Source organism: Pecten maximus, chromosome 15 (genome assembly GCF_902652985.1).
Source record: "Pecten maximus chromosome 15, xPecMax1.1, whole genome shotgun sequence".
Lineage (NCBI taxonomy): Eukaryota > Metazoa > Mollusca > Bivalvia > Pectinida > Pectinidae > Pecten > Pecten maximus.
The window spans coordinates 23817276-23833056 of NC_047029.1; the positions used below are offsets into that span (position 1 = coordinate 23817276).

Sequence of the window (15781 nt, forward strand, 5' to 3'; positions counted from 1 at the left end):
TAAATACTACTGACTATTAAGACTTAATATATAAGGCCATTTTGTGGGGTCGCGGTGGCCGAGTGGTTAAGGTTTCCCTACACTTTATCACAGTTTGGTTTGTTTGTTTTTGTTTAACGTCCTACTAGCCAGGGTCATTTAAGGACGTGCCAGGTTTAGGAGGTGGAGGAAAGCCGGAGTAACCGGAGAAAAACCACCGGCCTATGGTCAGTACCTGGCAACTGCCCCACGTAGGTTTCGAACTCGCGACCCAGAGGTGGAGGGCTAGTGATAGAGTGTCGGGACACCTTAACCACTCGGCCACCGCGGCCCCTTCTTTATCACAGCCCTCCACCTCTGGACTATGAGTTCGAAACCTACGTGGGGCAGTTGCCGAGTACTCCAGCTTTCCACCACCTCCAAAACCTGGCACGTCCTTAATAGACCCTGGCTGTTAATTATATAATAGGATGTTAAACAAAACAAACCAAACCAAACCTAAGACCATATTGCCTTTCGGATAACATTCAAGGTCACCTGCTCTTGATGGATAATTTCCATTGTCTGGAGCTCAGCTCAACTGTTCTATTAGACTAAGGTAGTCAGGTGGCACTAGAAACACAATCGCCTCTCACCTAAGGGACTGCAGTTCAATTCCCTGGTTGATCAGAGGTTAAAAAGTGTGAGGTCACCCTGCCTAAACACACTGCTTTTCCTGCATACTATCCTCCCTCACTAAGACCCCTTATTACCAGCTGGGTCAACAACACAGATTACTATCAGTTTAATATTAGCTTGATTGTAATTGTTATAAATAATTGAAAGTTTACAAATTGTTTTGATTAAAAATTTTCATGTATAAACTAAGGACTCTCAGTCCTGTCTAAAACATAAACATGTAATTTCTTGGGAAAATTTTTTTCTTTCGAGCAGTCGTGCACTTTCTCTTCCCTTATACTCATCATGATATCATCTAGTAGGTATGTGTTTCATATGTTATATATATGCCGTCTCTACGAATTTCATAAAGGTTCCAGCTGTCTTTGAAAGAATCTAGAATCAAAATCGCACAAATCTAGTATAAAAACACTAAAGAGATATCCAATACTTGTATTTTGAGATTCGTATGAGTCATCACTGATAAGAATAATATTGTAACTAAGACAGCCTCAGTATATATCACTTTTACCATCAAGACAAATTTTCATAAAGAAATTTCAAATCATCTGAGGATAGAATAAAAATCATCAAGTAAGTAAAAATTGACAAGAAAATGCCGGTGCACAGTGAGCAAAGAGCATGTTGCATAATTCTGATTGTAAGTAAAGTGTTAAGTATGTAAATTTATAGGGCTTTATAATGCCATAAAGTTCTTTCAGATCCCCATGAGAAGAAATTAATGCATATTTCCTGCTTATAATCATACCCAGACTAATCAAATACACAGATAATGCTAAGTGTGGAGAATGTCGTTTGGCCTGGGCCCCCACACTTTCTATATATACACACACCCTGGTATGTGTCCTCACAGACATTTGGCATCACAACATGATTGTCATTACTTTGTACTGTTACTAGTGCAGTCCTTACAGATGTGTACTCAAAGGCACTAGTATGATATTCTATTGCTCATAGTTCAGTATAGTCCTAAAAGGTCATACTGTTATTAGTGCAGTGAACAAGTCCTTACAGATGTGTACTCAAAGGCACTAGTATGATATTCTATTGCTCATAGTTCAGTATAGTCCTAAAAGGTCATACAGAATTTGATTGTGTGGTACAAGTACGATATTCTATTGCTTATAGCTATATATAGTTTATTAGTCAGAAAATGTCATACAAATGTGTGCTGAAAAGAAGAAGTATAATATTCTATTGCTCATAGACTTAGTCATATATGGTTATGCGTTGATGTTTATATATATACTGAGTGATTCAAGTAAGATATTCTATTGCTCATTGCTCATGCAGAGCAGCAAAAAAGGCCAATAGATTCATACCTGATCATTTCTATTGCAATGTTGTTTGGTACAGCAGAAAAGCTACGTCATTTAGATGTGACTAGTGGGTGATACAAATATGATATTCTATTCCTCATTGTTCAATACAACAGGGAAAGTTATACATACATGAGTATAGTGATACAATAGTTATGTTCTGTTGATCGTTAAAGTTCATTACAGCGAAAAGGTCCTACATGTACAGTGCATTCCACTTAATCGGGTAACGCTTAATCGGGTATTTCGTTTAATTGGGTAAAATTTCAAAAACCAAAACCATTTTCTCTTAAATCATGTTAAAAAAATTCGTTTAATTGGGTTGGAAAAGTCGTATTTTTCGGTTATTCGAATAGAACAATCGGGACAAAAAATAGAAATGCTCCGATTTTCACGAAAGTCATCGCGTATTTCTTTAAGTTTTAGACATTTATCAACAAATAGTGTAATTTTGATGGTTCAAATGTCAAAAAACAGTTAAATATTACCTTAAACGGTAATGTTATGTCGGGGTTTTGTCATGTTCAGAACTGTGTTGTTGTTGATTCTGCCTCGTGTGGTTTTTCCCCAACAGGAAGTCGACTAAGAATTGTGGGTAAAATTAAATGTTATTTTTAGAGTCAGCAGCAGGCAAAACGTAATGGGGTTTTAAAAGCATAATTAATGGACTAGACAATTAAACTTTTACGTCTGGGATGTAAAATCTTCGAAGCAAAAACCAAAACAATAGGTTTTTACCTGGGTCTGATATTGCTACAGATCGATTGATATCACCGCTTACTGTATGTGGCGAATCCAAAGTGAGGGGTTCGCCACGGGGAAATGTGACGACACCGATACACAGGTGAGTTAAAAATCAGTAGCGAGCAGTAAAAGGACAGACGCCCGACGTTAGCTCATAATTCCTATTCAGGTTAGGATTAGAACTGGTTAATAAAAACATTACATTGGATTTCGTGTTGTTTTATCAGTGACTGCCAGTGTCAAGTTCGTATAAATTTATACCACAGGAAACGACCTAAATAAACTCGGTTTCTCCGATCTCTGTGCTTTGGAAATAATATAGAATATTTTAAACTTCAAAGCGAACATAAGAATGTCTCTATGATAAACATAAATGATTTTAGATGTAATTGTCGGCGAGTCCTTAGATCGTATGTCAAATTAGGAACACACGGATGAAACAGGGATGTATGACCCCCCGATTTGAGGTGCTACGATGGTACTGTGCCGCGAATAAGAAAATCATTAAGGTTTTGTTATTTTAATACACACATTTTTATACAATTAGTAATAGTAATCTGACATCAGTAAAAGCACAAACAAAAACACCGTTTATTAACAATAATAACGCAAATATTTTCATCCAAAATCGACCCAAGTCTGACTACCATTACGGACCAAATCCAAGATGGCGACGTGCATTTCGGCTTATCGGGTAAGTCGGTTAATCGGGTAAAAAGTCCCCGCAAATAGGCAACCCGATTAAGCGGAATGCACTGTATATCAGTATCCACTTGTTTATTTAATTATAGATAAGTATGAAGGGAAAAGGTCAATCATCGATCATGTCAAACACATGTTATGTTAGTATTAGAAAGAGAAAAATTTGTTTAATAATTAATGCAAACTCACATGGCTATTACAGGTACATGATTTTCCTTGTCACACAAGTATATTCTCACTATTACCCTCAATAATTTAAACTGTATATCCCTGTTAAATATGTTGCATATAAAGTTATTCCCATGCAGCTACAATCTGTCACCAACAGGAACAGAAAAACACAGGATTATATTACTGAAGTGTAATGTCTCATAAGGTAATTAATATCCATACAGATAAGTTATGTATGTAAGATACAGACATTGACCCAGGATGGCAGTGATGTTCCAGTGATAATTAACAGGAAATACACCATATCTGATCTTGAATACGATGTCAGTCAGTACTAAGGACTACAGAGTACACGCATGTATTATAAATGTGTTAACATTTCCATACCAGGTGTATTGGTTTAATGTAAATATCGGGACCAATATATCATTCTGGTCCACAGGGATGAAAATGTTAATTAAGTATTCATTAGAACTTTCATTGAAAGTGAATAGGTCATTTGTATTACACTATAAAGTGGTCGGGTGGCAGAGTGGTTATATCACACACTTGCCTTTCACCTAGACGGCCAAGGTTCGATTCCCTGATCAGATGAGAAAGGCATGACCATGTTAGGTTTCCCCGGTTCTCCAGTTTCTTCCAACAATAAAACCCCTCACACTATACACTTCTATCACACTTCCATCCAGGCTAATAAGTGTGATCAATAAAGGCCATATAACTTGTTTCGCGATTGTTATACAATAAATAAAATTTACATATATACAACAAATACTGTTTAGTATAATGCTCATTGTGGTATATGTTGACAAACACGGAGAAGAAATTCCAGAAAATCCTGCTGGATGACGGCTAGCTATCTCATCATGACGCATAAGGTTAAAGTAAGTAATGAAAGTATCGCAATAATACCCTCATCAAAGTATACACTTGACGAGTGGAGTACACACTCCCCAAAATACCACCAACACTCTCGGGGAAAGTTCCAAAGCCAGTTACATTATAACTATAATTATGGAACGATAGAGTCAGCATCACTCACCAAACATCCACAAGTGGGACCATCTTTAAAGGAGAGGAGAAAGGAAGGGGAGAATGTAAAAGGATGATATCACAGCTTTACAGGAAAGGATGGAACGAAGGGGAGAATGTAAAGGGACGACATCACAGCTTTACAGGAAAGGATGGAACGAAGGGGAGAATGTGAAGGGACGACATCACAGCTTTACAGGAAAGGATGGAACGAAGGGGAGAATGTGAAGGGACGACATCACAGCTTTACAGGAAAGGATGGAATGAAGGAAATAGGATGTGGAAGGATGACACCACATGTAACCTTACATATGTAGTTAGAGAGGACTGAAGAAAGGAAAGAGAAAATGAAAGGATGACACATCAAGCCTTATAATTGAGAGAACTAGAAAAGGAAAGAGAAATTGAAGGGTAGACACCACAGCCATACAGAAGAGGGCAAAATGAAGGAATTAGACTGCAAAAGGAAAACAATTTTTACCACAGTCTTATAGAAGAGGATGGGAGGAAGGAAAGAAAATGTGAAGGAACAACACAAGCCTTACAGGAAAGGAAGAAAAAAGGAAAGAGTATGTTAAAAAGTCTAATGGTGATTAGACACTTAAACAACTCTACCAGCCAAGACTGATTTACACACGTTACACTTAATTAAATAGAGACTTGGACCGAGTGTGTATCACATAACTTATAGACAACAAAATTAATCTCGAGTATAGAAGAATGGAAGCTATAACACTTGTGTTTGTCTGTGAGGGGGGTTGTAATGACACAATATATGTGTACACTTGGACCTATGGGGTAACGAGATATAGACATGAAAACAGTTCCTAGTGAACAAAGGGCCTTTAACATCAGAGGTTGGTGTAGGAACCTACTTCTGGGCCTATCATGTGGAGAAGGAAACCCGCAAGTGCTGTATAGAAAGTATAAAGGAGATATGTTGATAACCGCTTCTTAATTGCTGTAATCAAACATTTGATATAAAAAAAACCGTAAAAACACTAGATTTTATTACATTAACATCCTTAATATCCTGTTGAATTTCTGACAAGCTAAAGTCCATCTTTACATGTATATATGACCCCCCCCCCCCCCCCCCCTCCTCCAACCCTAACAACTCACTTCCCTCCCAACAGCAATATTGACATTACCCTGTAGCACTTCAAAGTCAATTTTGAATAAGACATGGTACACACTGCAGATGTCTATACCACAAGTGTACATTACATATTAGTACCAGCTAACGAAAGTTGAAACATGAAATCAGGTACCGGGTGTCTAAGAGTTACTTGGGTGTTTTAAAAGTTCTACTCAGGTCAATACAAGTATTCCAAATCTATATACATATATACGATTGAAACAAACTCATTTCATATTTGGTAGTGATTTAAACATGAAGACTATTTTTAGACAAGTCTTGACATATGCTTATAAACATGAGATTTATTTCAAAGATATTTTTAAAAGATAACATTTTATGGTGTACATGTTTTTGTCAGATTGAACCTATGTATCCCGTTATCAGGAAATTGATTACACAATCGAGATCGAACCTGAATGTAGTCTGCAATGCAGGTTATCAGGAAAGTGTCCACATAGTCTATGCACACAAAAATTACATGCTATATTATCCTTCAAAAGTGGATCTTAACTTGTAACTCTAAAACAACACCTTTCACATTTAGGTGATACTCAGAAACCACCAATACCAACTTCCTCAATCACAGCCTTACCACTTAATACTTCTATGTACTATGTACAGGAAAGTATAACAGTCATATTGAATTATTTCGAATTCAGATAACATAAAGACACTGTTTAGTTAAAGTGAACTTTCAGTCCCGACAGTTAAAAATCTATGTCAAATACTCAGACACTGTTTAACTTGAAGTGAACTTTCAGTCCCGACAGTTAAAAATCTAGGTAAAATAATCAGACACTGTTTAACTTGAAGTGAACTTTCAGTCCTGACAGTTAAAAATCTAGGTAAAATAATCAGACACTGTTTAACTTGAAGTGAACTTTCAGTCCCGACAGTTAACCTTTGAAAAATATACTCTGTTACTCTAATAACCGGAGGATTTCTGGATATATTTTGACGAGCTCAGACTTCCAGATTACCAGGTTTGACTATATATATGTATATATATGTCTAGTAGTCGTATACTTTGACTTCAAAAAATGCAGACTAAATATGTTACAGTATCAACGGGGACTGCAGCATGATATTACATAATACACTTCTACTGGTTTTAAAACCAGCTATCTTCATGTACCATCACTTAGGTATAGCAGAAACATCAAATGGTCACAGGCCTAGGACAGGCCATGTCAAGTCAAAAACAGTTTAAAGCTAAAAAAAATAAATGTACTCACAACTATTTATAGAAAACATTTCAAAATAATTTTTTGGAAAAGTAGAGCATTCCTCCATTGCTATTGAGCTTAAGCAGCTGAATTACACATATGTACTTACACATTCCGGTGTGCCACAGTTTGTCTACATGATCCATGTTGGTGCCAAGCTTACATAAGTCAGGTGTAATATACACTAAAATAGGCATAGTGACAAACATTGTTGTGAACAAGACATAAATGTCACAGAAATCACCTAAATATTCCTAAGTCCATGTACACAGCGCAGAACACTCAGGCAAACTAATTCCAATACACACCAACAGTGTCCTTGCAGTCACATGGAGTCAGTATTTGCATTCCAAGACACAGGAGAGAGCCGGGAGAGACAGAAAGCCAACAGTAGATCCTCCATGGCCGGTAGTGGTCGCTTAACTTATCCTTTAAAGGGCATTTAAATACGGGTTTAAAAATAGCACATAAACACCAAAGCTGGCAGGAAAATGATTCCAAATTAGAGTAATACACCTCCAGTTTATGCGGAGCACCACGTGTGAGCGAGAGTCCTGCGGATCAATGGAAGACTAAGACGGGACACACCAAGTGTTTATAAATAACACACAAACACCATGCAGAAACATTTGTACAACGGATCAAGTCCTTATATCAGCTCAGGCACACATTCACAAAGCCCCACCTATCCTTCATTCAACAAAACTCCGATAACGATCTACCAGCAGCTACAGGTACTCCTGGTGGCCAGGTAGTCAGTTAAATGACCCCGACCCCAGTAATCACCAGGTACAGACACTGTCGTTTGTAGCCGACCTTGGAGGTAAAATCCTCCACAAACACTGTTATGTCATTCCCCAATGATTATTACACCTGAAGGACCACCTCCCTTTCACCTACAGACCGTAACAAACATGGGATGGTTCAACCGCAAACAACTGTGTATTGTACAACATTCCAACGAACAAGCTTGTCACATAATGTGTTAAAACTTTGTAATCTTCTCAACCCCGTTACTCTTAAAACTTGTAGTAGTGAAGATGGGGACTGTTTCTCAGCTCAATTAAAGGAAACAGCAACTTCAAAACATCTGTACTGAACACCAATGAACTAGCTATTTGCTTGTTTCATCAACAGCAACATTTCTTAACTTAAATTTAAAGAACAAATCTTAGTTATAAATAAGGAACTTGCTTGAAATTCTGTTTTGCTTTCCTATGGAAAATTTTATGTTCATAAGTCAGCAACACTCTGACTTGTGGTAATTCATAATAATTTATCTGTACAACCTTTTGTTCAGCATCTGCAACTGATTGATGGAGATAAAGACTGGACAGTATTTGTTATGTAGGGGGCATAAAATGGACATAAAGAACACACATTTTTATCCTAACATATAATTTTCCCTTATTGATTGTGCCTACACCACGAATGAGAACCACTTGTTTTCCTAAGATCCACTGATAACTAGATTTTAGATCAAAGGTTCAGAATTGTTTGTCAAAAACTTCCTCATTTAATTACCAACGGAGTCCAACAATACAAACCAACGGAAGGCGATTTTCCTTGTTTACATTTACCGTAATGCATTAAGGTACATCGTCAGCAAACAACACAGGTTATACAGGTAGATAACGAACAGGTTAGGAATCAAACGCTCACAGACGGAAGTTTTTTATAGAATCTGTTATGTAAAATTTACCCAAAGAAGATTGTGAAGAGCCAAAGTATTGGCAGACAGACACCTGATCAATAACTTGGCACCTGTATCTTGATACAGGGTCCTAAATTATAATAATGTTCACCAAATTTTAATCAAAATCAGAGACAACATTTAACAAATAAGAAGCCATCGATAATGGCCATCTTGGATGTTAAATTTGAAGAATATTCTCAATGGACAAGTACTCATGTCTGAGCTTCAGTGCAATTTTATCAGAAATATCAAATTTCATAGAAAAATGTCAGACATAATAATATGAGAATTAAAAAAGAATTTAATATGATGCAGTTCGTTGGTGATATTGAAAAGACCGATATAAACCTACCTGCACATAGGGTACAACCTGAACAGCGTAAAATCTGTGGGACTCCATGATAGTCCGGTGACACTGCGGTGGACAACCCAGCCCAGTCTACATCACTTAAATCCCTATCCAACGTCCACACCGGTCAACAAAACCCTCAACACTGATAAATATCCGTTTCTATCCACCAAATCATAGGTACGAATCTGTGTCAATGTGACTCTTGCCTTTGTTAAATGTCCTTAAAGATGACTTTTAGTCAAGGTCACTGTCACCCGATACTGTCATTTACATCCACAAAATCTGAAGTATTTCAATACAAACATCTAGCTCTCTTTTCATTCCCCGGTTAAATTATGTCAGTGCGTAAAACAAGATTTATCTTCATCATATATATAATGTGTTGAAAAATGCCAAAAAAACGAAACAGCCAATACTTCACCGACTATATAAACAGTAGCACAGATCCTTAACATCTAGATGACTCCTTCAAATGTTAAACAACAATTACCACTAGGTTAAGCTATAATGGCATATATTTCATTTTGTATATATACACGTCAATAATGCTTCAATTTTGATGACACAGATATAATACCACTATTTACCGCATTCCACAAAGTTTTCATACACATACTTCAGGGGAGACTTTAATACATCAGCCCTGTAAAATATTTTGTGTATAACGATTATAACAATAATTATTTCTTATAAGGAATGTTCATTTATTGTGTAAAGAACTTAAATTTTTATTGTTTAGCCTTTTTGCCTGTTCAGTATTTAAAGTTCCTTATGAATGTATCATGCATAAAGGAGACTCGATGATCGGAACAACGCTGACTTTAATTATTGAAATACAGTTTTTGGTCTAGCTTGGTGCAAAGAGATAAATCTTCCTAAAGATGACAATTTGTTAATTTAAAAGTTATAAAGATGAAATTTAAATAACTACATGTATATTTGTCACCATCTTGTCATAATATAAAGTACACATGTTAAATCAAATATACACCGAACAATGGTGTGTCTTATATCTGGCTACTGTACAAGGCAAATGTGGTTAAATTCATTTCAAATCAAAATCTCATAAAATTTATAGCGTGAAATTTATTTCTCAATTAAATCTAAACAAATGTAAAATTAATAATACATTTCTCATTTCACAATGAAACCTTTGCAAAACAAAACACCAGAACCAAAATTTCAAATCATTTCACCTCCAATAAATTGAATTTCAGATTGAATAGGCATAGATTGCTCATTAGACTGCCCCCCCCCCCCAAGTTTTTGTTAGTTTTCTTTAATTGCTCCATTATAGATTTAAGTACTAGATCATTACCCCAGGATCAGACATATCCTCGGGACAAAATTCATAAACCTCAATTTAATTTATAACTTTAATATTCAAGAGACAGGTGACAAGTCTAGGTACAGATTTGCAGTATGCTTGACTCTACACACAAAACAAAAATTTGTTTTAGAAGAGATAATGATGTTTTAAAAACTTTTCTGCAATCAATGGTTGATAAATTGATTAATATATATCAACATCATGTTATTTAATTATAAGCCTTCCGATCATTAATTACTATACAATCACTAACGACGTGTTGAATTAACAGAACTTAATGCTATAAGCTGCAATACGTACCTGTTCGCATGACCTAGTGCTAAACTCGGACCTGCTATATATAGCCCACTCATGCTGCTACGATTTGTCCAGGTCAGAGATGAGTTGCTACCAGAAATGAACTCTCTCTCGATCTAACATCCAGGCAATCGTCTTTTAAGATTTAATACCAGAAATGATCATCATTTCTGACAAAAAAAATGATAGCCATTCCCCTCGGAAACCAAAGTCAATACCACACATATGTCACTGCCCAACACCAAGTAGGATTTGGCAAAATCTCAACATATCAACCTCACATAACCCGGTTCTATAGCGGAACTCCTAATCTACAGGTCTTGTACATTCAAGGTTTGACGTAACAAGATACGGAGCGTGCTTGCCGTGAGGAAATAGAAAGCGTCATCAACTGATGCTCCTTGTAGTGGAGAGGAAGAATTTGACGTAAAAAAACAGACCATTGATTTCTGTTATGCGACAAACAGCACTATAGCTCTCTGCCACTGCTATCTAAAGATAGATCCCCAACCCACGTCATAACCATCGCCACCTGATCATAACCTTCAACGATCTAAAACTACGCTGAGAGACCTTAAATGTGTGAATTGGTAAATATCTTGCCACAGGGCAGGGTACAGACTATGATGTCATCGATTCTTACGCACAGAAACATATCTAACGATAGTAATCTTCTTTACCAATGAAACAGGTTTCAAAATGGCAATGAAGATATTATTACTTACGACAGCATGACGGCCACAAACTACGTAAGCTGGTAAAAATGAGGCATCAAAACAGATCAGAGTTATTCCACGAGAGCTACACTCTCTCTGCTAGGTACACACAAAAAGCTGCATGCGACGGTTACCGAAGATATACATGTTTTGGCTGTGACTTGGTGTGCCTGCATGTGTAATGGATGTGCATTTGGATGCTAGTGTCTGATCATAAGATGCTCATCTCTCCAAAAACACATCACACATATATGTCAGGGGAATATATAAATATGTGATAATCTACATTGCCGTCCGTCTACTGACACATCAGAAATAATCTATATGCAAGTCAACTGTATCACACATCAGATAAATATGATAAAAGCAACATGCAAAACCTGATGAAATGTAGACTAACATGTGTATGGATTATCACAGAGCACAGGTGCAGTACATAACATTATGCCAGTGGTATCAGATATATTACTTACCACATAAATCATATATCCTCCTTTGTACTTGTGAATATTACCCTGCTAACAGGCTTAAATTCTCCATGGTTCACAATAATAAGATTTTGGTGACTTGAGCAAGTCTAGAATATCATCAGAGGAGGAAATTTATAGATTGGGGAGAAATTAAGAAAACAATAGACCTGTTATGCACACATATATCCTCTACAGATTAAATGTCACCATAGTAAGAATTTGTTGACTTGAGCAAGTCTAAAACTTTGATCATCAAGGGAGGTAATAACTGGGGCAGATACCGAAGAAATTATTAAGAAAACACAGAGAATGCACTATAGACAGTCTACACATGAGAAAGTTTAGGTAAAAGTTCCTTTTGGTGTATAGTCATTTTACATGGCATTAAAATCCAATTTAAGTGCAGAATCTTGTTGTGATATTTAAAACACAATCTTCACACCTGCTACTTTACAGTCACACAGTGTATGGGTTATCACTGGGACTTCCCTGGTGTTTTTGTACGTGAATTTTTTGTTCGCCCTCCTCATCATTTCTGAGTGTTCACAGTGTTGTTAGGATACAGGAAATCCCTGCAGTCATGATGTATCCAACACCTAACCCAACCAGACACAGAAAAACATGTCTGTCACTGAAACCAGGTGTCTGTTCAGTTCATAAAATCTCAGGCAAAACCCATCAAAGTCAATCAAGTGCACTCTCTGTATCAAAGGAAGAAACACTCGTAAAAATTATCCTTTTGCCGGGTGCTGTCCCAGTGAGAGGGAAGCAGATTCCTGCACTCAAGTTATGGTAAAATGAACACATGTTGATTTGTGCCGTGATCTCTCCCTTCCAAAAATGCAGATGAATTTTTTCTGTCCAGAAATCCTTTAGCTCTGAATAACATTGTCTGTATCTATACGTAGGTAGTTTTCAGCTTAGAATCTTGTTATCTGTATGGGGGAGTTGGGGAATCAGCCAGGTAGTGTGGGAGTCCAAATCACCACTATCTCCCCAAAACAACCCCAGATAAATCCTGCTTGGAAGCCAGTTTCCACTTGGCTATCTCCACTAGAGATGAGTCAGCCTTTCCCATTACAGGAAACATTTTTACACCAACAGCCAAACATCGGTTTCTAAGAGCCTTAATCCAACTTCAGGTCTAATGTATTTTGAAGAGGAAGCTACAGGAGATGGTGACTGAATTCAAAACCAAGTGTGTTTTTTATTGGATTTTTATGAACATTTTCATGTGTAATTATGTAGTTTATGAAGGACAAGCAAATGTTGTCTAAAACAGGTTCCCATGATATCATTGTTCAAGAACATAAAACCTGCAGGTGAAATTTGAAGATTTGATATTTTCCATCCGAGCTATCAGCAGTAATATATTGATATATACAGATCAAAGATTAATCATCTGATCTATTTCCTCGTATAACAATTCTAATTGGAAAGAAACAACATTCCTTAAAATTAATCACGATTTTTTTAGCATTTTTACTGGACATTAAAGAAATTTGTTGTCACCTGATTGATATTGAATTTTTTTGAGAGTAACAGTGATGCTGCCCTCTCATCAAATGTAACTGATTGAGAGATTTGGGTAATTTTGATTACTATCTTGAGAAAAATAAACAATATACATATTTCAGAATACAACAAATTTTTAAAAACAATTTTTTTCTGAAAGAAATGAATTTTTATTTGGATCCAAATATATAGGCAGGTAAATCACCTTTCTGTACCCATGAGTAATTATAAATCTACAACATAATAGCCAAGGCAGTTTTAGAGATTGTATATATATATACAGCATCATTTTTACTCATGTGCACATATTATAATCATTCTAATTCAGAAATAATTAAGGTTTTGTAACAAGATGATGGAGTTTCCATGAAATGTAACGGCAGATCGAAGTCGTGACTCTGGGTTTGAGGAACTGCCAAAACAGTAACACCAAGTTATCTGGGGAGCAGCGCTGACATGCCGAGAAGATTGATGGAGATTGTGTCGCATGCGCTGCAGTAAAGATGTGCATCCCCTCACACAATGAATCACTCACAGTGCATGTGTTTGGGGAATCTTTAAATGCTCAGAAAATCAAATTTAGGTCGTATTTCCTCACAATTTCTCACCTTTTATAATTGTAAGATCATTACATTCATGAGAAAGGAAACTTTTATTTTTATTCTAAGAATTCTATTTTTTAGTTTCTTTTTTAAGAAAATTGAAATTTTAGCAACAAATTTGAAAACAATTTTTCAGAAAGAAATGAATTTGTACATTTGATGAAATATGACAGTTTATAACGACTAATTTCATCCCCCCACCAGCACACACACTCCAATGTACTATGTACTGTTTTCTCATTATAAAGCATGATGTTAAATTTAAAACAAATAATTTACAAACACAAAAACAGTGCTTTATATGCAAGAGTTAATTTAAGATACAAACCCATGATGTCCCAGTCCATACCTAATTTTACTCCAAATTTTTAATTAAGGTAGGATCTTTTTAAAGGACTTTCAAATGAGGTTTTACAAAATGAGTCCTAGATGTTTTTATTGTTGTGAGACTTCTTGAAGAGTTAAAAAAAAGATCTTCAAAAAAACAAAACAAAAATCAATAAAAAATAACACTTTTTATCACAGGATGATTTAAAGTTTATAAAGAAAAATGTACATGCAATGTATGTTGCAAAAGTGTAAAAGTTGAAGCGTAAAAGTTTATTACATAACTACAGTGCTAACCTTCACATGATCCTTAAAGCTACAGGATCACAGCTTCAGTTGCAGAGCTTATATGTATAGCTATCACGACTTGGATGTTTGTCAAATTTCACCCTAGAATAAACCAATGAACTATATTTAATTATTTGTAAATAAAAAGTAGGATGAACACTAATTCAAAACGTGCTATTTGACCTGAGTACATATTCCTGTGGTTTCTGTATATTGAGGTCAAATCTCCATATCCACCATCAAATTGTTCATTTCGTACACCCATAAATATACAGGATGTAGGTATGTAGGTATGATGGTTATCAAAATTATGTTTTTGATGTGGATGTTTGGGTTATATATTGATATAACTTTTTTAACAGCGTTTTAATTAAAGTGAAATGTGACTCGGTAGAGACAGGCATACAAAGCATTTAATGTTGAAATATCACTGTAATATTCATTCATTCATTCATTTTCATTCATAAATATCTTGCCACAGTGTATATATACCTTTTTACAAACACATAACCAACAGCATTTCGTAATTTTCACCAGAATTCATTTTTCATATACCTAGCTGTCTACTTGGTGGAAATTTCCACAAACTTATCAAATCTCCAGAAAAGTAAACTGTATACTTGGAAATTTTAAGATTGATAATCAATCTACTGCAATTTGATACCCAGTTAGTCTAATAATTTCTTTCTTTATATTTCTAATCTTACCTGGTTAAATGATTTGTGAACAATGCAATATATAATAAATTGAAGATCTGCCATGAGAGAAACCACAGCTAAATAATGATCGCGCTGGCATGTAATTTTCCAGTCCTGTACCTTTTTGCCGTTTTTATTATGGTATGCTTAAAGACACACTGACCTTGACCTGAGTGCACCTAACATATAAATGTTACTCGTGTTACTCGGTACTGCAGTGACAGCCACTGCAGATTGTCAGAGCAGATTGCTCTTTTTTCAAGACAAGATAAATATGACTGGGTTGACTGTGACAATAACATAACTCTTTGAAAGCAAGGGCATCAGGTACAAACAATACGATTTTGTAGACAACAATTAATTACTTACTCATGTTTCACTTCATAACCTCAGAACAGTGTTGTCTCCCTTGTTTCTCTCTGTGTATCCTGCCCATTTTTGGGGAAATATTACAACCTAGCTCAAAATTGGGATAGATTAGGAATTAAGGGGGAGAAG

General features: G+C 35.9%; 1 protein-coding gene across 5 annotated transcripts in view; it reads right to left on the reverse strand.

The window, feature by feature from the left end:
- LOC117343900 overlaps positions 1 to 15781 on the reverse strand; it is a 100316-nt gene that overhangs the window by 29798 nt on the left and 54737 nt on the right. Inside the window, exon 1 of one of the 5 annotated variants that reach the window (XM_033906450.1) lies at positions 9041 to 9136. The exons of 3 other annotated variants lie outside the window; for them this stretch is intronic. In XM_033906450.1, the coding sequence (XP_033762341.1) occupies positions 9041 to 9088 (48 nt within the window). In that variant the 5' untranslated portion in view covers positions 9089 to 9136. Of the gene's footprint in view, positions 1 to 7101; positions 7587 to 9040; positions 9137 to 15781 lie in introns of those variants that run through there. One more of the 5 variants, XM_033906454.1, reaches the window with a different exon arrangement.